Raw genomic sequence first — 22,907 nt, 5'->3', positions numbered from 1 at the left:
TGACCCGTGGTGCTCGCGAGCCCCGCGCACGCTTCCGCCCAGCCGCTGAAAGAGGAGGGGAGGGTGTGCGCGTGAGAGCCCGAGCGAGCGAGCGAGCGAGCGAGCTCGAGGAGGAGTGCCGCCTGGGCTGAGGGCGAGATCGCCACGCCTCGCGGACGGGGAGCACGCAGCAGTAGCAGTTTACGGATGAAGACAATAGTGACGTTTTCAGTTTAAACTTCGCATTTTGCAGTGGGTTAAAGAAAACGTAAAAGGCCAGTTCGGTGAGTAGAATTAGTTTTTTTTTCCCTCCTCCCAAGATCGTTCTGTTGTCTTTTGGGTTTTAATGTTTTCCTGCTGTCGGAAACAGTGATAATTAATTTATTTGAAATACTAGCTCTCCGGCGGGCAGCCACTGGTAACGAAACCAAACGCGGCCAGAGTGAAATCGTCTGGCTTCAGCTGGGCTGTAAAAGTTCGCATCCTTTATTTAAATGTCATGTTTGTTCCGGTGTTCATAACAAAATTGTTCTCGATTGGGGGAGGAAAAAAAGTCACAGCAACAAAGACAAGAGTCTCATCAGAATGTTCTGGTACTTTTACATTCAGCTGAATTATTGTTACGTCTTTATTCGAGGTGATCGATAGTATTTGTTTTAAAGTGAGACAATTGACTGTCACCGGATATTACTTTGGAAAAATACCAGCTCATTCAACTGCGTAGGTACAGGAGGCGGAGACGAGGGAGCTGGTCTAGGTAACTGAAAACTGTCACACAAGGGGCGGCGGTAAGACACACGCACGTCGAGGTGTTAACACGGACAGATGTAAGGGGGAGCTTTTTTCGGAAGCTCACAAGCGCTCGCCCCACCAATACATGAGTATTTTGCTCATGCCGGTGTTTCTCCAAACGAGGTATAATTCTGTAGTTCGAACTGAGCTGACAGACACGCACCCCGCTGTCAGAAACTCGTCACGTCTGCTTCTGCAACCCTGCGCCGTAGCTCCCCGCTCTCAGAGCTGCGCAGTAACTCTTCTTGAAAAATAGATGCATATCGTCCGAGTCCACATTTTTGGAAGCGACCTTGCGTCACTGTTTTTTTTTTCAGAAGCAGATGTTACACAGTTGTTGAAACATCCTCAGCATAACTTCTCAGACCGTGTTTATAGTGCGGTGTAATATCTACTGGCGGTTGTGATTGACCGACGGTATTGACAGATCCGGTCAGTTGACTAAATATATATACATATTTGCCGAAGGTTTTATCTGGTGTCCTGTTGTGTCATTGTGCCATCAGAGTAGTTCAAAAGGCGCCCCTACTTTCATGCCTGAGCCAGAATGCTTGACTAGCGATCGTTTTTTCTTTTAAAGCGGTCACTCGTGTTATTTAATGCGATGTTAACGCTAATGCTCTTTTCGATCGATGGGTCTGCCGCGACAGCTCCATTAAAGGGATGGTACTGCTTCCACCGCAAGCTCTCGGATTTTTTTTTTAAAAGAACGACCTCGGTGTCTCTCTCTAATGGAACCCTGTCTCTTGCCATCTGTTCGAACTGTGGACAGTCCTTAATCGGTGGAAAGCTAGGGTTTAAAGATACAAAATTAACACTTGGGATAGAAATCCAATCCGTTCACCGCGCACGCAGATAGATTCCTGTAAAATGTTGTTTTCTGTGGAGTTTACTTTCTCATACATGTACACTAGTGTAAGATGCTGAAAACGGATTCATTATATTGCATTGACTGGACAGCATGATGGACAAACTGAATTCAAGTCCTTGTCAGATAACAGTAGGTCAAAGGGCACAATTCCAGTTACTGGAATCGGAGGGCTTGTAAACACGTTAGAGAAAAAGATATTGCTGCTCTGTAATCTGTCCAGAGAAGAACAAACAGTTGAATTCTGGGGCGTAATTAAACTTTTTTTTAATCTTGAAGACTGAGGCAAGTGTTCAAAAACCGTTAGGGCCCTGGCACAGTCAACACAGTATTCACAACGAACGGTGAAACACGAACCAGAGGGCACACGTGGAGGCTGCCTAGTAGTTCGTTTAAAGCTGAGAACAGGAGGCACCTATTTACACTAAGGGTGGCGGGGGTGTGGAACAAGGTGGCCCAGTCATTGTTGAAGCCCATGCATGCCCTAGCTGGTTTCAGGAAACAGCGGGATGATTCTGGGATCAGTTATTGTCTATCTGGCAACCAGGCCTCCTCCCGCCTCTGACTGTTCTACAGTTCCTTCCTTCTGCATCTCGCATCAGGGAAGCATGGGGGAAATCGAAGCTTTATTGGGTTAAAGTATGTATTTTAATATAAGATCACTTTATTGGCCATATACAATTTTTTGCATTAGGAATTCGTCTTTTTGCAGATCCCAGCTTGCTCTCCATGAGACACACAGACAGGGAGAGAAGCTTGTGGTCAGACCACAGGGTCAGCCATTTACACAGCGCCCCTGGAGCAGCTGAGGTTAAGGGCCTTGATCAGGGGCCCAAAGGAACAGGATTCTTCCAGTCACAGGCGCAGATCCTGAGCCACAGAGCCACCACTCTGCCCGCTAAGGTTAAAGGTCGTTAGTAGCAATTTTTTAAAATAAAAAACATGTTTCAAGCCTGGTGAGCTGCAATAGTCCTTTCCTTTATAGTGGCAAGGGTGTGCACATTTTCTCACGTCAGATGGTTCAGGGCAGCTCTCTGGCTAAGCCTTGGGCTTTCTGTTTGGTTTAAGCTGTTTGACTAGTTTTTTTCCCCCCTTAAAGCACTCTGCTTGTATTCTGTGAATGACGTCAGTTTCTGCTTCCCTTACCACTGCTTGGCAAAAGCGCTTCAGAACCACATGTCCTTAGAGTCCCAGCGCCCAGTGTTTGAGGGAGGAAACTCCAGAGGGTGTGTGTGGGCCTGTCTGTCTGTGCTGGCATTGTGTCCCTGGCTCTCCTAGTGAAATCCGAACTCGCAGGGGGATCCAGGTGAACTTTGTGTCCATTGCCATTAGAATGCATGATTACTGAGCTCCCTGTGTGGTTTCAAAGGGAGGTGGAGGTGTGGAACAAACTGAAGCCGACAGCTGGGTGAGATCCTCCAATCAGGACAGGAGTCACATCGTTACACAAAGGGAGGTGGGGGTGGGGAACAAGCCGCCCGGCCCTGTTGTTGAAGCCGATACCCTGGCTTCTCTCAGGAAACAGCTGGGTGAACTCCTCTTCTAATCTTACCAAACGGGCCTCCTCTGGTTTGCAGCCCTTCTGGTGTTCTAACCCAGTGTAACCTCCAGGACAGTTCTGCCATAAGCATTTTGTTTTAAAAAGCCCCCACGTGTAAAAAAAAAAAAGTTCCCACTGTTGCTCCATTTATGGGGAAAGCCTCAAATTGGCTGGAAAACCCGAAAAAAATGAGGATACTCCCTCCTCCGATAGCAAACAACCCATAAGAGGAAAAGCTCCAGAATTGTGATGGGCAAACATAAGCTATAGTACTTTTAGATTTATTTTATTGATGCACTCCTGCAATCCCCTCTTCCCTCCAGCCTCAGCTGGAATTTTGGATTGTCCCTGAACGAGGGGTTAAAAGGGCTCCCGCAGGCTGAGCTCCTTGAGGCTACAGATAGCGAGAGTGTGGGAGGAGGGGGGGGGGGGTGCAGACTGACTGACTCTGTCTTATCAGGAAGAGGCTTCATTCCCACCCATCCTCCTTAGGAGAGCAGCTTAAACAGGAATGCCAAACGGCGCGCGGAGCCTTTCACAGGACACAGGGACGTTTCCCAAGACCTTCAGCAGTTTCCACTGCAATATTCCCTTTGCTGTGCGCTATTCTGCAGGGTGCGATCCGCGTGTCTTTAAAGCCGAGAACAAGACTCCTGCCGGTCTAGGCCTGGCCCCGGCTTCGCCCATGTGTAGCTCTGGTGTGACCTTGGGTCCTCGGAGGTCGTCGGGGATCCCTGCGGATGCAGGGCCCGAGTTCCGCTGAAAGCTGGTTTGGGGTTCCTCGACCGGGCAGACGTTCAGACCAGCTCCTGATGTGAAAACTCTTTGTACCCCTCTCAGGCTGTCCAAGTCCCGCTGCAGTGAGGTACTGGTAACGTCTCCAGCTGTGCGCTGCAGGCCGGAGGCAGTGCTTTGTGTTGTGGCTCTGGCTGAGGGTGATGTGGTTTGTCAAGCACAGCAGCCACATTCACTTCTTCACTGATTTGAAGAAGTTACTACTGCTTCTGCTTAGGGCTGTGCAATACCCTTCCACAAAGGGGTGTGTGTTGGGAATAACACTATAAACTGCTGCAGTCTGTGGTCTGCAAGCAGTTTCAAAACCCAAAGTATCAATCAGCCGATTGAGAGTAATTTATACCCTCTGTGTTCATTTTTTACTCGTTACCTAGCTCATTGTCTGTCCAGCTGTCTTGTCGTTCTCTGGTGTTTACTTGCTTGTGACCCTCAAACAGAATCTGAAGAAGAACTGTCCAGAGTGAGCAGGTGTGGTGCTTCCTCTGTATATGCAATGAAAGTACATTGCAAGAAAGTACAATGCCGTCTACCTCATGTTGAATATTATGTGAGTTCAGGCAACATTCCCCTGCTCTTCTCTGGTCTCAGGGGATTGTCATAGTGAGACTTTCTACCCTTTCTAATAGGGTTCTCAAACCCAGGTCCTGTATCATGTGGCTTCTGTTCCAATCTGAAGTAGTAAGAAAAACAGATAAGTTGTGTAACTAAATTAAAATTCTAAAGGATTTTCCTTAAGGTCTAAAATGGGCCGTTACCTACAGATCCACTCGGAGCCTGGCTGGAAGTATTGCTATTATGCTGTCGATGAAATAACTAGACCAGCCATGCAAATGTGTGAACATGGGTGGAGCTAAACCCCAGAAGACAGCAGGAAGTGAGCTTGAGACTCCTGGCCTAGAACAGAGGAGATGTGATCCAAGTATAGAAAATTATAAATGATCTGTAAAGAAGAGGAGCACGCCAGACTCGGCGGTGAAACCAGGACAGAGTCACAGCTGGAAATTAAAAACACAAAGAGCCGTGAGTGTCTGGAGCAGGCTTCCTAGGAATAAATAGTGGCCGAGACCCAGAGCTTGGGCTTAACATGGCTGAAATGTTAGAACTGATGAGCTACTAAACAAGTGCAAGATGTCCTGGCTGGCTTCCTCTATTTCGTAACCTTTTTCTCATGTTCTTAAGTGTATACGTTACTCGTTAGAGATTCAGAAGGGGAGATAAACCTCCACTCACCTGGTGTCACCTTTGCATCCCTGTAAAAGCATGAAAGCTTGAGAAAGATCGCTTAAGAAAATCTTTCATTCTTAAATGCATCTGCGGTCTGTGTCCTGGTGCATACTGGCTCCGAGCCTTGATGCAGCTTTTATTTTAATGGCTCTAAAAAGAAATTGTAAGAGCTGCGTGAGGCAGGAGAGACAGTTTTTAAGTTTTTTGGAGTGAAATTACTCATGGTGTTTTGTGTGAGGTTAAACAAAGGTGGGTGGGAAAAATTTGAAATCCTTAAAATGTGAATTTTTCTGGATTCTTTACTTACCATTTGTCATGGTGTTTTACATGGTGTATTTGCACAGCCGTGTGAATATGGAGCTTATGCGTGCGTTCACCATGCACGGACCTTCAAGTCTCTGTCTTTCCCTCTGGATCTCCCAGGCGCTGGTGAGTGTGACAGTGCCTCCTGCTTCACGCTTGGACAGAGAACGTCTCCTCAGTGCAATGCCTTTCCCGTTTGGAAAATCGCAGAAGAGCCCCGCCGAGATCGTTAGGAGCTTAAAAGAGAACATGGCTTTCTTGGAAAAACTGGACACCTCCGAAGGCAAAAAATGTGAGAAGGTGAGTCGCTCAGATGAGCTCCAGCAGGGATGAGGATTATTTTTATTTTTGCACATCTGGAACGAGTAGAGTTCCTACTTCAGGTGTGTGAATATGTATTCTTCAATCAGTCCTTCATATTCCTTATCCCATTCCTGCCAGATCACGCACTGACTGTTCTTCAACTGCATTCTACACTGGAGTACAAGCCTGTGAAATTTATTTTCCTGTGTTCTGTTAGACAGCAGGCATTTCCTGATGTTTACCTGGGCACGGCAGAAGTAAATGCAAAATTATTTGTGCCAACAAGTAAATCTCCTTTCCAGGTGCTGGTTCTTAGCTCAGTCTAATGCACGTTACTGCACAAAGGTGGATATAACCGTGTGTTTTTTCCAAAAACCCCTAAAAAAGTATGATATTGAAACGAGTGTAACAGGCAAGGTAATACGAGCCGAGTTCATTTCCCTTTCGCAAAAACACAAGAGCGTAAAAGGGAGATTTTTGTTCTCAAGCGTGAACAGAAATGCCAGGATGTGGGGTGCCGGAGGGCCTGGCGGTGGGGCGCAGGGGGCGCCCGGATTGCCGCCGCGCCCCCGTGCTGACTCTGGTGTCGGCAGGTGGTGGAGGAGGTGTCCAAGAGCCTGTCGCAGCTGAAGGAGGTCCTGTGTGGCACCAGCGACAAGGAGCCGCAGACCGAGGCCGTGGCGCAGCTGGCGCAGGAGCTGTACAACACCAACCTGCTCATCGCGCTCGTCGCCAACCTGCAGAGGATCGACTTCGAGGTGAGGCTCCCTCAGATAACAGCGGCTCGTAGCGGACGCGCTCGAACAGCCCGCGCAGTCTCTTTTTTAGCTTTTACTCCGAGGCGGCGGCGTTACAGTGGCTGGGCCGCTGGCATTTGTATCCGCGCTGGGAGGGGAGGGGAACAAAGATTTTTCGGACGGGAAAGTGGAAGCATAGATCTGCTTTATATACTTGTATAAAAAAACGCAGAAACCGTTTTCTCCTCTCCACCTCAGGGGAAGAAGGATGTCGTCCAGATCTTCAGTAACGTTCTGCGCAGGCAGATCGGCACGCGGACGCCGACGGTGGAGTACATCTCCTCCCGGCCGCAGATCCTCTTCATGCTCCTCAAGGGGTAAGTGGCGTGGGAGAGGCAGGCGTGTGCCAGCCGTCGATGGACTGTGCGACCTTTGACCTCGCATCGCCCGCCTGCCCGCCCGCCCTCCTCCTAGAGAGGCCCAGTGCAGGAGGCTTTGTAGGCAGCATGACATCAGCACATCGCAAAAGACCGGTAATGTTTTATTTTGTGACCGGGTCACTTTGGTGATTTTGGGACTCAAATTTCAAAAACTCCCTGGCTGGGGCACCTGGATAATTCAGCCATCAGGGACCCCAAATTCAGTTAATTGTGCCGATTTGTTGGGGCCAGTAAGCGACGGGTGGTGCCAGTCTTTAGAAAGCAGAGACCTGTAAGAGTAAGTGCATTGGAGCTCTCCGGGAGCTGTGATAGAGCCCTTCTTATCTCAGACCATGAGTTACAGGTTTGTTCTGTTTCAGTTACCAGTTGCCTCACACTGTCACACCCTTGTCAGTCAGTTTTTCTGTTGAGCCTCTTTGATAGGTCATCATTGTAAAAGAGACCCTGTTCTCAAATGACATGCCTGGTGAATTAAAGGATTATTGCTATTATTATTACCATCAGGATTTGCATTTGTGAATGAGATAGAGTCCAACAAGGTGTACCAGAGCTATAATGTTTTGAGTTTCAGTTTTAGTACTTTCCATTTTTTTTCCAAGTGCATAAGCGGCAAGCAAAAAAAAAAGTAGAACTGAGCACTGAGATGCTGATTGCACGTTATTTATTTTTTTTTTTAAAGAAAATGAGCAAAGGCAAAGGGATTAGTCTGATGGCTGACGGCATAAAAAAGGAAGGAAAAAGAAGGGAGGACGCTTGTCGTGGTGGTACATGTTTTGCGAATAAGTCCTAGAGAAAAACAAAACACCTGGGGTTTGTCAAGGAAGTACTGATGACTTTCAGGGCTGCTGGCTGTCTAAGCTTCCTAACTAGTTGCTCAATAACACAGACGGCATCGGTTGCACTGGCATGCAGGAGAGTCGGCAGCACGTGTGGTAGTCTGGCAGCTCTGACGTGGCCAAGAGCCCTCCTGTGGCCCACCAGTTCCTTCTCCAGGACCCTGGTTTCCCTGGGGATTCAGAACCCTTGTCAGGCTCTACCAGGGGCTGCTTGTGTCCTGCCTGCCCGAGGGTTGGCATCGAGAGTGCCCGAACTCGGGGACATTATACCTTTTAAACTCATCGGCTTTTTAATGGCGCGCAGACCTCCGAGATGCCGTAGAGCGTGAAACCCCGCGCGCTGACCTCCCGCCCCCGGCTGCAGGTACGAGAGCCCGGAGGTGGCGCTGAACTGCGGCATGATGCTGCGCGAGTGTCTGCGGCACGAGCCCCTGGCGCGCAGCGTGCTGTACTCCGAGGAGTTCTTCTGCTTCTTCCGCTACGTGGAGCTGTCCACCTTCGACATCGCCTCGGACGCCTTCGCCTCCTTCAAGGTGAGCCGGGGGGGGGTACCGCACCGCTGTCGCGGGACCCAGAGCCGTCCAGTCAGAAACACTGATGTTTTACGAGCCGGAGCTCTCTTTTAAGAAAGAAAGCGCAGTAGAAAAACGGCGATGAACCCACCCATCGTTTCGGCTTTAAGCGATTTAAGGTGTGCAATTCCGTGGCCCCACAAACCACTTGTGTCTTGAGTAACCTAAATCTCTGGGCATGGGGACTGAAGGCTGTTGCTTATTTTCAGGATCTGTTAACGAGACACAAGATCATGTGTTCGGATTTCTTGGAGACGAATTACGACAGGGTAAGTGCTCTTTTGAAGTAGAGCCAGTTTATGTTTTGTTCTTGTTTCTCGGAACTGTTTCCTGATTTTTTGAATATATTTTTTTAGGTGTTTACAGAATACGAGAAGCTGCTGCACTCCGACAATTATGTGACCAAAAGGCAGTCTTTGAAGGTACAGTGCGTCTCCCTGCCAGGTTTTCATGTCAAGCATCCCAGTCGCCTTGTTGCAGGGACTTTCTCTTCAGAGACCTGCAGTGCTGAGCCTCCCTAGAAGACTCAGCCGGTGAAGGTGCTGCTGCAGCTCAGAGCCCAGCCTGAGGCTGGTGCTCCAGATGTTGCCAGTTTTACATAAAGGTTACCAATGAGAGGAGGTCACTTGGCCTGCCTGTTATTGGGTCATTAATAGTTATTTAATAATAATAATAATAATAAACTTTATTTTATATAGCGCCTTTAAAGGTGGCTTCTCAAAGCGCTTTACAGGATGACAATAACAATAAATAAGAAGACTACAACAATAAATAAGAAGATTTCACAAGATAGGACACAATTATAATTACAACAATACAACAATAACAATAGAGGAGACCGTGGAAGGTGGTATTAAGAAGAGCAGAGGGGTGAAGAATGGAACCAGTTAAGTAAAGGCTTTTCTGAGGAAGAGGGTTTTGAGTCTGGATTTGAAGGAGTTTAGAGAAGGTGACTCTCTGATATCCTTGGGGAGAGAGTTCCAGAGCTTGGGGGCATAGCAGGAGAAGGCCCTGTCGCCCATACAATGTAGACGGGCTTGGGGGACAGTAAGGAGGGCAGAATTTGAAGAGCGGAGGTTGTGAGGTGGGGAGTAGGGCGATAAAAGTTCAGACAGGTATTGAGGTGCCAAGCCATGTAAAGCCTTATAGGTGAGCATGAGCATAAGAGCATATATTTGACCCAAGGATCTTGACCAGCTGTTTCCTGGGTGAAACACATGGGTGGGGAGCTCTACCTGGAGCCTGACCCCACCTCCCTGGGACTCCTCGGGTAACTCCCATAATGCCATGGCGATTTGGGTGGGCACCAGTCAGCCAGGGTCCAAACCAGAGACCCTGGAATATGTGTCACTCTGCCAGTTCTCACCAGCTCCTCCGGGAGGCGCAGTGGTGCACGCGCGCGCTTTCTGACGGGCGGGGGTGGCATCACTGGACAGCGCTCGCTGGCCCTCCTTCACCCTGGTGAAGGCTCCGAGGGCTGCGACGGAGCTTGCTGGAGCCGAGTAAAACTGAGTTTGCAGCCGTCCCTGCTTGCAAAGAAACGTCCGGGAGTTTTACCAAAGGAAAGAGATCGGTGTGTGTTTCCTTGGCTTCATTTTATTTATTTATTTAATTTATTCCCCCACCCCCGGCGCGCAGCTGCTGGGAGAGCTGCTCCTGGACCGGCACAACTTCACCGTGATGACCCGCTACATCAGCCGGGCCGAGAACCTCAAGCTCATGATGAACCTGCTGAGGGACAACAGCCGCAACATCCAGTTTGAGGCCTTCCACGTCTTCAAGGTGACTCCGGGAGAGCAGGGAGCGCCCTCTGGGGGTCGCGCTGCGCCACGGCGGGCTGGGACGTGCTGGGCGTGTTTTCCTCGCATCCGGTCGCGGGGGAGAAACGGTGCTCGCTTTGTGATGCCGCTCTGCCTGACCGATCAGGTGGAGATGTCTGTCGGGGGAAATTGCTTGCTCCTGATGGAATTAAGGAGGAACTTGAGGGATGGCCAGATTTCAAAAGCGCGGGATGGAATTTAGCCAGTTCAAACTCTACTGATGTAAAGTGCGATGTGTTTCCTAAGTGACCACCTAGTTAGGATCTAGGACATCACAGTGTCCCTTAGTTTGTTTGTCAACAAACTAAGGCAATGGTTTGGGAAATCTGGTCCAGTGTGAAGAGCGCCACCTACTGGTCTACCCATCACTTGCAGCCCACTAGAGTTGGCTTAATAAGGCTGTCGGTCTGTGGATCCCTTGTTGTGTGCGAGTTAGAAGTGTTAGAGAATGTAAAGCTCAGGGGAAGTGTAATTTTAGTATTATTATTATTATAAAAGAGTATTTTTAATGGTGGAAACTAGAACATGTGCTTTTTTAGGTCAGGTGCATCATCACCGTGCGATCCGGCGACGGCGCGCATCCAGTTTGATCACGTTGTGGTTGTCGTCTCCAGGTGTTTGTCGCCAACCCCAACAAGACCCAGCCCGTGATGGACATTCTCCTGAAGAACCAGGCCAAGCTGGTGGAGTTCCTCAGCAAGTTCCACACGGACCGATCCGAAGACGAGCAGTTCTGCGACGAGAAGAACTACCTGATCAAGCAGATCCGGGATCTGAGGAGGGCCACACCCCAGGAGACCTAAAGCCTTCCCAGCATGCCCCTGGGCCCCCTGAGCGCGTCAAACTCAACTCCCCCACCTCCACAGGGGGATGGTAGGACCCCGATTCCTGTAGACACTTGACCCTGCCTGCTAGGGTCAAGAAGTGGGTCTTGAAAATTTTGGGGATATACCCTACCACCCCAATACTTCCCTAAATCTCCTCCAAGGAGGATGAGCAGCTTGTTATTTAACCCATGTCTGGGGTTCCAATTTTTTTAACTGGCTGAGCTGTGTGCGTTCAATAGCTAACTTTATTAAAAAAAAAATCAAAGAATGTTTTCTTTTAAAAAAAAAACCTTATAAGCGTTTAAAAAACCTCTCTAGAGAAATGCCTTAAGACAGTGCTTGATTTAAAACTGGGTGATGGATGTGATTAGAAAGTCCCTCAGAGCTGCCATTTTCTGAGCCTTAAAACCTGGAAGGCTTCCTGGCTTCTGACTGCTTGACATCTTTGTGTTTGCTTTTTGGGTTTGAGAGCGGCGAGTGTAAACGCAGTGTGTGAGCTACGGTAATTGCACATTACTGGGGCTGGTACCTGAATATATCGTGCATTGTTACTGTATGTATATATATATATCTCTCTCTCTCCAGTGTGTATCTGCCTGCCTGTGCTGACGACTGTGATTGTTCGCTTTGCGTCAATGAGGGGAGCACTGCGTCCCTAGGGCTGCCAGTTCACGTCCCAGGCTGGGGGGTGTTGCTGATCTTGACCCTAACTGCACCCCCCAGTTCCACTCGCTGTTGTTCCAGGTCGTTGGGGGAACTGTGCACGGCCTCTCTTATTTATAACTTAATAAATATGCTGCTGACAGTATATATATATAAAATAAAATAGGAATGCTTACGTGTTACAATGGGGAAATTTGATAAACGAATTAAGTGCTGTATTGAATTTACCAAGGTGAACAGTTTAGTTATAAATAAAAACAAGCCATCAGTGCAGAGCAGGGTAAGCCGTTGTCTGTTCTCATGTGAATTCCTGTGAAGGACAGGAATATATAATTAGTGAAGTTATGAAGGGTCTGGATGGGGATCAAATGCGGGCAAACAGCCTGTATCCTGGGATTGGAAATTGCTCTCTCCAGGGGGAAAGTTAACATCTGGGTCCTAAGGGACATTAAAGTAACGTTTGTAGAAATAGTTTAGGGTCCGATTATGCACTTAGAATAATTCCTGTAGATCTTGAGAAATGTAGTTTGCAGTTTACTATTTATGCTTGCATTTTCTCTTCTTGGTATTTTATATGGATAGAACAAATTTATACCCAGTTTGGCGTATATATATATATTTAAGAGTCACAAATTAAAGTGCCTCTTGATTTTGATTAAAATCAGATTAGTTTCCTTACAAAGGTTTCCTGTATAAGGGTTCACAACTCGAGTCCTCAGGGACTAGAATCCACCAGGTTTTCTAGGTCTCCTGCAGTTGTGAGCAGCTCTTCCCCTGGGTGAAGGGTTAAACAGCTTTCAGCAGTTTTGGAAACCTGCACATTCTAGACAAGTAGGTCTGGATTTTTTTTCTTTTATTATATTTGATTGAGCTCTTAAGTATAAGAACTCCCTGTGTCATCTCAGTAGCTTTCAGACAGGAATAAAAACCATTCTAAACCAAAAAACGCCTTCCATGTGAAAATGTATTGCTATGACAAAACATTTTGCATCTGTCTGCAGGGCACGGTTAAAATCAGGGAGGTGGCAAACTCTTTCTGTAGGGCCTTGTCTACTGGGTTTTGTTCTAAAATGAGTAGTCAATTAACTAACCTGTCTTCTAAATTAGGCATTAGGTTACAGTTGATTACACAAGACATCTTTTAAGTCATTAAAAGAATAACTACTTACAAACAGTAAAGGCACGGTTACCTACAAATCACCTTGGAGCCTAATTAGAAGTATTATAATCATGCATATAACCTTTAAATAATTAGACTGGGACTGGGAATGTGGGTGAAACAACCCCCAGAAGAAACGAGGTGCCCAGGAATTGTTTGAGATTACTAATCTCAAATTATCATCCATGCTAGAGTTACACAAAAGTAGGCCACGGGTGTAGAAGCTTTGAAATTTGATTGATACAAATCTCATTCAGCTTTAGTACATTTACTAAGTATCATGTCTGCTTTCCAGTTTAATATGTAATTATTTAGCCCAAAGGGAAACCAGAACTTTACTGAAAAAACATATACATTAATGCTGGACATTTTCCCTTTTTTTGCACAAGCATTTTCATTGATCCCCCATGCTCATGGGTATCCAGCAAGGGATAGCTTTGCAGTTTTCTCGCAGAGAGGGAGGGATCACAGGAACTATTCAAATCGATCTCTGACTCATTGATAGAAAGACAAGTGTGTGTTTTTTTTCTGCTCAGCAGTGACCTCTGTAGTGCCCGCTCATTAAAAAAAGACAGACAGTAGTTTTGAATGTAGATTCATATATTTCTTTTCTGGAAGATTCTTCAGTGAAAATCTCTAAAGAAAAACAATGGAAATGATCCTTTGCCTGTTTTTGATTTGTTTCCTAAGTTTTATAGAATAGACTTCAGATGGGCTATTATACTGATTCCTTGCAGTATATAATGGCTTGTATCCCTTATGGCTCCAAAGCTCCTTACATAAAGGAGGGGACCTCCTAATTTCACACACCACAGACCAGCAAACACCTGGACAATGCGTGGTATAGCAGCCCCACTACACTACAGACCCAGAGAAAGTAGAAATTGCTTCAACAGTTGAATTAAAGAACTTGAGGGATGCCAAATTGCACCATGTTCAGTCTTATTTCTACTCTGGACATAAGGGCTAACACCTCTTCTTTTAGGAACAGTGCCATGAAATCATTATTAAATGCAGTGTGCCCAGTTACCACACTGGGGGATTCCTTTGGAAATTCTGGTCCAGAGATAAGAGCACCATCTACTGGACCACAACACCACTTGTAGTAGCAAACTGTTTTTTCTCATGGTCTTTCCTCCTACAACTGACCAGACCGGTCCATGCTCAGCTTCTGGGATCTGATGAGATCAGGCTACAAGATGCTAATGCCGGCAAATTTAATGACTTCTAGATGGTTTAGTAAAAGGACTGTTAATCAGAGGAAGAATCTGTTATCAGTGTACACGAATTAGCGGTTCTGGAAGAATGTACAACAGGAGGATTGTTAACAAGGCTACATTATTGACTGAACAGAGAAAAGGATCCAGTCCTTTATGTACTGTATTAAAATCATTCCAGGAATCTTATGACTTCAATGTCTTTGTGGACACTGTGCACAATATTAGGCCTCTTGTCATAGGAAAGTACAACAGACTTGGTCAGAGAAGTATTTCAAATTCAACTCCCTTACCAAGGATAGGGAAACTGTTTGGTTCTTGATTACATACCGACAATCTTTAAAATATATTTAAATACAGCTAGTCACTGAGAGTCCCAACTCTCTACTGTAGTCTCATCTCTTTTCATTTTTATCCTACAACTGTGCTTCAAAGCAGCTGTGAACAATGGAGCAAAACTAGATACGTTTAGACTAATGATTGAATGAATATTTATTTGGCTGGGTATGAATGTAGTTTCAGTTTTTAGAGGAACTGATCAACTTTGAGCCCTTAATGCATGTGACGGCAGATGCGTGTAGCGTTTTGCAGCTCTTAACTGCCTTTTTTCCCCCACTCTTGTTACTGGCTGCAAGTTAGGATGTTGATCATCTCTGGTCCCTAATAAAATCTTGGTATTCCGTGAGCCCTTAATTATTTAATAGGTTTATTACTTTATAATTTATAACCATATAGCCTCTCCCAGATCTAAAGTTGTGAATGAATGAGAGGCTCATGAAACCTGCTGGGGATCACTGATTTTAGGGTCACCTGTATGACTAGTGGTATATGTAGGACAGCTGCTATCACTGGTTTCTGTGTTTCTGTCTATGGCTACCTTTGCATCTGCCTTCTTTATTAATTAAATGGTCCTTCCTGTCTCTCAGACATTTTTCATTTCAGGAAGACGGTAACTTGTACATAACCTCTATTTCAAATGGTGTTGGAACTGTAATTGGAACAAAAATAAAAATTAAACAAAATTAAAAATAGTCAAATAAAATCCATTACATTGTTTGGTTACTTTTTTTCAGCTTCCCCATCTCGTCTTGTTTTGTCTCCTGGTTTCAGCCTACAGCACTTTTTTGACGCCGCGGTCTGTCCCTCAGTTTTTCATATTTTTTTTTACACTCTCAACATAATTGTGTTGAAATCTGATCTCCATTAGACAGACAGACCCTTTGCAAAATCTGGCTCCCTGCTTGCACACATCTCACAAAAGCTGCACGGGTTGCGTGGTTCGGATATCAGGTGGGCTTTAATTTTTTCAGCCGTTTTTTTTATTTCTCTGAGTCCCGACCCTCGCCCCCCCCCCGTGACGACTCGTCAGAGACGCTCGTCGATGGTGTTGATCTGAGGGGCCCGTGTGCTTCGTGAGGGGTGCTTCTGCTGCGTCGAGAACCGAGGGGAGCCTGGCTCACCCTCACTCTCCTCTGGGGGGCGCTCTGCCACTCCTGCTGCAGTCCTAGGGAGTCGAAAGCACAGTCCTGCTTCTTGGGTAACGCAGTTCGATCGTGAGGACGAACCAGACCTGAGAGGCGCGGAGAGAATGAGCCGCGACACGTCTCCCGACTCCCCCTGTGTCGGCCGCGTACGTTCTCGCACGCCCTGGCTTTCGGGTTACACGAGCTGCTTACAATTGTCGTTACGTAATTAAGGTTCCTAATTAATGAAGGTTGCATTAGGGGCCAGTTCCTGACTGAAGCGAATCTGAATGGTCACATCCTGCCCCCTGCACACAGATCATGCTTTAAGGCCAGCAGGAGGTAACTGTATCGGTAATATCCCCTCTGATATCAGTAGAGCTGCGTCCTGATAAACTTCCACTCACTGAATTCGTGTTGTGCACAAACAGTGGCGTTTCTTTTCAACCAAGCATTTTAACAGTCCCCCAAACGCGTCTGAATCACATCTTGCAGATCCTTGCCGCTGGGTCGTCCTGGGCGTCCGTGCAAGGCAAACTAGCGAAATGCCTCCTGAGCAGCTCCAGCGCGTTGAGGCTCCTGCTGTGATGGCGCCTCTCTGCCTCCAGCTCGGCTCGGACGGCCTCCAGCTCCTGCCTCAGCCTCCGCACGGCCGCCTCGCTCTCCGCCTGAGCCGCCGCCGCCGCCGCCCGGCGCTCCCCTGCCTCCTTCTCCTGCCTCAGTCTCCTGATCTCGGAGGCCAGCCCCGCACTGTGCTGCCTCAGCTCCCGCGCCTCAGCCTGGACGTTCCTCAGCTCTTGGTTAAGCCGTTTCAGTTCGGCCTCTTTCTCTCGGGCCTCCTTGGCCTGTGCCTCCAGGGTGGAGTCCTTCTTCAGCCCCTCCGCCAACAGCGCGTCCAGGTGCAGCGCCCTGCGTGCAATCTCCTTCCTGGCACTGGACAGCCGTCGCTCCCTCGAACCCAGGGCCTCCTGCAGCTGCCCACGCGCCTCCCGCTCTCTCTCGTTCTGCGCCAGGGCCTCTGCCAGACGGGTCTGGAGCCGCTGGCGCTCGGAATCCTGCTGGCGCCTGGCCCGTCTCAGGGCCGACACCTCCCGGGCGTCCCACAAGCACTCTTCCTCTTCCCAGGATTCCCCGGGCTCCGCGCTGGCCGGGGAGCTGTGGCCGTCCCCCGCGGCCACGACGCTCACGGGCTGCTCCGTGGGCGGGGCGGGCGCCTCCCTGCGGATCATCCTGGAAAGCTGCTGCCTCCTCTCCCCCCTCTCTCTGTCCTGGAGCTCCTGCAGTGCCGCCTGGTAGATCTCCTGTCTCCTGCGGACCCTCTGGCAGGCCAGCCTCTCAGACAGCAAGTGGGGGGTCTCCCCTAACAGGTCCAGCGCCGTGAAGCGGGGGGGGAAGAGTGTGGCCACCCAGTGGGGCTCCTTCCACGCCCCGGTCGCCGCCCCCTCCTGCAAACCTGCTGCCGTCTCCATTCCTACTGGGGAAACCTGGCAGAGCACAAAACAGACGATAGAGATGCTCAGCCGTCCTCTGCGGGTTGCCATACTCAGATCAGAGATCAGATCACTTTATTGGCCATATACAATTTCTTGCATTAGGAATTTGTCTTTTCGCATACCCCTGAAGGACTGAAAACCACTCCATTCGCCTACTCAATGCCAAACTGTCTTTTCATAGAGAGGAAACGTTTTTACACCTTGTGGACACCATTCCATTCTCATGAGCTCTCTTATGAGCGTCACAATAAAGACCCCGATAAGCCTGTGCAGTAGCCAGCTCTGTGATAGTTAAAGTATACAAAAAATAATGCCTTGGTATTCCATAAAGAGGAACTGAGCCGGAGCCCATCCCAGCAGGCAACAGGCACAAGGCATGGTACACCCTGGATGGGATGCCAGTCCATCGTAGGGCAGACAGACGCAAACACACACACCAGGGTCAGTTTTCCTACCAACATGTCTTTGGACTGTGGCAGGAAACCCACTCTAACACGGGGAGAACACACTAACTCCATGCAAATAGCACCCCAGGAACCGAAACCCAGGGCCCCAGCACTCTGAGGCAGCAATGTGAACCACTGCACCACCGTGCCACCCAAGCAACTTGCATTTACACCCACGTATGCAGGCGCAAAAGTACCCATTTATACAGCTGGGTATGTTATCGGGGTATTTCTGGTGGGTACAAGCAAGGGCACAGCTCCAGCGCCCCTCTCAGGAACTGAACACTCCGCCATCTAGTTACGAGTCTCGAACCCTGACCTGACACAGGAGAGGCAACTGGGAGACACCGGTTCCCCAGGACAAAATGTCACGGAGCTCTGAGAGGAAACCAGAGAAATTGCAAACTCCATCCGGAGCCAAGGACTCGGAGCCAGACCAGAGATACAGGGGTCACCCACAGTGTTCCGAGACGCCTTCCTCAATTTCTTAACGAATCACGTGTCTCGACGTCGTGGCTGTTTCGTGTTTAAGCATGAAGAAAGGTAAAGCCACACACACGTTCATACAGAGTAATCGCAATTCGCAAAGTGGTTCATAAAACACGAAACACGTTATTTAGCAAATAAGAAGAGTCATAATCTGCAAGACACACACCTCAGGGCCCTATTAGGAATAATGTGTTTTCAAGCATTTTCATCCCTCACACATCACCGCAGCGATTGTACAATTAAATCAATTAAACGTGTAATGTTTTTAAAATCTAAAGATGTAACAATAATAAAATGCTTTCTTATTTGGTTAACCATAACTGTTTGCAGAATATATTTCTATGCAATTATCATAATAATTCGCAGAGTGATTCATAACGCACGAAATCAATTATTTAGCAAATAACACAAACCGAATTTCAACTTCCGAAGAGACTGTATCCATAGAGACGTGTGAACGCAAATAGGATATGACGTAGTACACAGAAACAAACCAGTATCACCATAGACTGTAGGAATTTAAACTAGATTAGTTTGATGTATTCTGGGATAGAAAGTCTCACCTGAGAAATTCCATGCAGACTAATGTAGAATAAAAATACAGTATGCAAATAAATTCTATATACTTTAACAACACACTTGGCCCTGTAGATTAGATTAATTTCTGCCATTGTATTTATAAATTTAACTCCCTCGAATGCATGTCGCTTCATGATATAGCGACTCTGTAACATTAAGAACTCTTACGCTGGTGTTATTAACGTTCGGTGTGTTGTGTGCGTAAATTTGAAGTTCTGTAAATTGTGAAGTGCTGAGAGTTGCTGTAGTTCGGTGTGATTAAAAGAAGAAACAGTTATACTTGACCTCTGGCCTGCTTTGTACCTCCTTGTTAAAGCCACAAAGGGACGGTGTTATAATATAATAGAATTGTTTCCCACCGTTTTGGATGCGGGAGTGCTGTGTTGTTATAATTAAAGCTTGCTATAAAACTAATTCGAGGTGAAAGAAATTTAGAGGTGATTTAAACGTGATACTCTATCACTTATAAATTGAATGTTATGCGATGTGATAGCTGTATACTTTTTATATGACTTTTTTTTTTAAAAAAAGCTTTTATAAATACGTGTGTATATAATTATACATGTGTTTGCTCTTCATTCTGTGTCGCGAGCCTCGTGTCTCGCGCCACACGCAGCCCCTGGCAGGTGGAGCGCGGAGCCCCAGAGCGTCTCGCGCTGCACTCGGACTCCCCGTGACGCAGGGGCAGGTGGCGGGAAGGCGGGATTTCAAACAAGGGTTTTTTTTCTGCGAAGGACTGACCGGATATGGAGGGCAAATTCACCCTTTGTTTCAATGAAAAAGGACAGAAGAAAATGCACACTTATTTATAGATGGTATGCATATATCAAGATGTTTAAGCTGTTAAAAAATACTTTACCAGGAGAGGAGGTCAATAGAGAGCCACTATATATTAAAATCTATAGTTTTGCAACGTGATTTTTTAATCACAACAAGGTTTTAAACAGTGAGGCTTATATTTTAAGGGTCTTAAAAGAACATGCAACAAACAAAATTAAATCGTGAAATATATGAAAATATATCGTTTTGGCTCATAACAAATCTTAAAACAAATCAACGCATTTTAAACTCCAGCAATGCAAATTGTATTCGTTGTGTTATCATTTAAGTGATAATTGTAATTAAGTTTTCTTAATCCTATGTTTGTGTTGTAATTGGCGATTACTGATATTTTTTTTGTCTTTGCATTTTCTTATCAGCGTATAAACGCATTTATTTTAGAAATGACAACTGAGTTGTTTCTGTTGGTGTACCCTGGAAACATTTTAATTAAAAGGAAATTAAAGGAGATCTGAAGGGCAATTCTTTTATATTCCTAACTCTGAGTAGTTGCACTCATCAAGGTGTTCAACAAAAAACTACGATCGCTTCAGTTTAACTCTCTTCGAGACACATTTTTTGGGATAATCTTAGACGTGTTTTGCATTGATTACGCTATTGCTATAAAACATATTGCAATTGCAATGGAAAACAGTTTCACATTATTTCACAATATTAGTTCCTTTTATCCCATTGTTAAACAAGTGCAATTATTTATCACCTTGCTCTAGTCGTATTTTTCATCAGGTTTCATCAAACAACCGTTTTTTTGTTGTTGTTGTCGATTCATGTGTGACAATTCAAAAGGGATGCACATGACAGTATTTTCATCCTGTCCTGAAAACTCCCTCTATCTCATCCCACTTTTCTGCTCTCATCTGCCTAAAGTACTGCTATTAGTCTGAATATAACCTGCTTTCATGTCTTTGCGCTGTTCTAATAAACGGTCTCGCTGAGACTATAGGAGTCTCGCTGTCAGCCCGTCTTGCTTTCAGGAAGATCTGCTATGACACGTGTGTACGACTGGGACTGGCTGGGATCAGGATTAGGGATGGAGTGAGGGTTAGGAACAGACGTACAGTAGGAAGAGGCTAAAGTTTAGTTCAGGACTCGGAATACTTTAAAACCCTTGAGTATATACGAGTACATTAATTCCAGCAGACAACAATCCAAAGAGACTAACTAAGCCTGTGGACTGATTGACAGTATGTCTCCTCTCACATGTATGTTTAAATTAAAAGATGATCTGAAATGACAGAAGCACAATATACAAACTATTACCAGTGTGCATTTATTTTTATTATCAATTGTTTTACTTAATAATTATGAGGGGTGAATGAAACCATTAAGTGTTTAAAAAGCCCCAAGCCTATAGGAAGAAGGAAGCATCACAGGTCTTCTAGGATGTAATAATTTTGTAGGTTGTAAGTCACACAGCTGCAGGTCACTGTATTTCCACACTGCTTGTGTTACTTACCTGTGTTGAGTTTTCCAAAGCCTCTGTTGCTTCTCATCTTCCAGAATCACCGAGTCTTTCCAGATACAGGCTACAGGTGACGCTGTCTTGAGGATCTACCACCTACCGAGCATTTCTGTTTATTCTAACAGATCTTAACCGTTAGACACAAGTCTCATCAGTCTTGGCCGCTCGCAGTAGCAGAAATCTGATTGGCTGCAACGTCATACCACGTCGCTGGGAATCTCTGCATCCCCTCTCCTTGCATTATCCCTATGGGGCTCTCCGCCTGGGCTCAGACCCATGCTACTGGCTCTACAGGGGACAGGGGGGCAGGGGAGACAGTGCCAGCTCAGAGCGCGTCTGCTCACGCCATCAGATCCCCAGTGCGCTGTCCTGTGACAGAAGCTCAGAGAACTGGACGCACACACGTGGGGTGGGGTGGAGGGAACTGTTGCATTGTCTTGCTCGCGTTTTGTTTAGGGGAATTTCGTACCTAAAAAAAGTCGGTTCACATAAAAGATAAAAAGACAATTTAACACAAATGCGTGCCTCCATGAGGACTGAAAACCGCTCCGTTCGCCTACTCAATGCCAAACTGTCTTGTCATAGAGAGGAAACGTTTTTACAACTTGTGGACACCATTCCATTCTCATGAGCTCTCACAATAAAGACCCCGATAAGCCAATGCAGTAGCCAGCCCTGTGAGAGTTAAACTATACAAAAAATAGTGCCTTTGTATTCCATATAAAAGATACATCTGTTGGGCAGTTACTTGTGTGCTGTAATAAACTCTTATTCCCATGAACTGGATAAGAAGACTTTGGAAGCTATTGGCAAGAACTGGAAACATGCCCACTGTGAACTTTAGGGGCTGAATGCCTGATTATACAGGAAAACTTGGAATGTTTTCTTGAATTCACAGATAAATTGTAATTTGTCACCACACGTATCGTTCATTATATCGTTCATTAATACACTTTCTGACGATTATAGAGTAATGTCTTGTGATTTGCTGGGCTACAGGTTATTATGTTAAGACTTCAAACTTCTCCAGTAATTCTACAACCATTTACCAGATAACTACGAAGTTATTTCGAAAAACACAGCGTTAGGTGGGGCAAAAATCCTATGATATAAAAAAAAAAATGTGTTCAGTTTTCTTTGGGCTTTCTGGACATAAATTTGTGTTTTCAACGTTTTATTTTCCAAATGAAAAAACAAAAACTATTGGAGTTGTTTGTATCTAATGTGAACAGCGCAGCCAGTACAGATGTCTACCCTTTCCATACCATTGTATAATATTATCATGAATGTTAATTTCCTGATACTTTTATTTGAGGTTACTTAAATAGTAAAACAAGTATTGAAGTGTGGATATTTAACATTTAACTTTAACGCTAAACAAAAACATGTAACCTTTTAACACAGTTTTACAGAAATCCTTAATCTACAGAATGTAGGATTGAAAATATTTAAATGAACTCTTGGTTCCTAGATTTATGCTCTCTGATTTGAACTTTGATTAGAGAAGTATATCAAACATTATTTTTAAAGGGAGTTTGTCAAAGTAGTTTATACTCCACACAGAGAGAGCAGTAGGAATAGTTTTCACCAGTTACAGTTTACCAATGTGTGATCAATTTTTAGCAAGGAAATGATCACTTGTTTCCATTTCCAAGAGATTACTTTTTTTAATTCAATTTTAAGAAAAACAAGTTATAACAATCCTAAATATTTTTTGATAGTAATATTAAATATGGCAATTATTTTGACAATTTTTGAATATTTTACAGATTTTATACAAATGTTTATTATATTCAATCAATTATGTTTAGGTTTGAAACTGTTACAGAGTTTTTTGCAGATTATACATTTATTTTCTAGCATAGTATTACACTGAAAGTACAAATGTTGTGTTTTAATAAGAACAATATTGTATTTTAAAAAGTATAATATTCCACTGTGTGAAGAAATGTCACTGCAAATTTCTCAGTGGGGTAGTATATTAAAAAAACTTTCCAGAATCCTTTTCGTGGTCTAAATAACCAGCAGTAATATCATAAAAAAGTATAATAAAGTATTAA

General features: G+C 45.7%; 2 protein-coding genes across 2 annotated transcripts; one reads left to right on the top strand and one right to left on the bottom strand.

The window, feature by feature from the left end:
* Positions 1–52: 52 nt before the first annotated feature.
* Positions 53–15,104, top strand: cab39l1 (calcium binding protein 39, like 1). The gene is made up of 9 exons (XM_088925395.1): positions 53–263; positions 5,622–5,801; positions 6,398–6,562; positions 6,800–6,918; positions 8,182–8,350; positions 8,599–8,658; positions 8,746–8,811; positions 10,028–10,171; positions 10,824–15,104. The coding sequence occupies exons 2-9, from the start codon at positions 5,685–5,687 to the stop codon at positions 11,010–11,012; spliced, it is 1,029 nt and encodes a 342-aa protein (XP_088781521.1). The 5' UTR covers positions 53–263; positions 5,622–5,684; the 3' UTR covers positions 11,013–15,104.
* ccdc160 (coiled-coil domain containing 160) lies at positions 13,444–17,017 on the bottom strand. Its single transcript, XM_088925394.1, has one exon. The coding sequence runs from the start codon at positions 17,005–17,007 to the stop codon at positions 16,021–16,023; it is 987 nt and encodes a 328-aa protein (XP_088781520.1). The 5' UTR covers positions 17,008–17,017; the 3' UTR covers positions 13,444–16,020.
* Positions 17,018–22,907: the final 5,890 nt, after the last annotated feature.

Source organism: Atractosteus spatula, chromosome 9 (genome assembly GCF_055471065.1).
Source record: "Atractosteus spatula isolate fAtrSpa1 chromosome 9, fAtrSpa1.hap1, whole genome shotgun sequence".
Classification (NCBI taxonomy): Eukaryota; Metazoa; Chordata; class Actinopteri; order Semionotiformes; family Lepisosteidae; genus Atractosteus; species Atractosteus spatula.
This window is presented reverse-complemented; position numbering and strand designations above follow the sequence as displayed.

Coding starts and splice junctions, on each gene's coding strand:
- cab39l1 (XM_088925395.1), top strand. CDS start 5,685: ATGCCTTTCCCGTTTGGAAAATCGCAGAAGAGCCCCGCCGAGATCGTT. Junction 6,563..6,799: donor TGCAGAGGATCGACTTCGAG/GTGAGGCTCCCT, acceptor TCTCCACCTCAG/GGGAAGAAGGATGTCGTCCA. Junction 8,812..10,027: donor CCAAAAGGCAGTCTTTGAAG/GTACAGTGCGTC, acceptor CCCGGCGCGCAG/CTGCTGGGAGAGCTGCTCCT.
- ccdc160 (XM_088925394.1), bottom strand. CDS start 17,007: ATGGAGACGGCAGCAGGTTTGCAGGAGGGGGCGGCGACCGGGGCGTGG.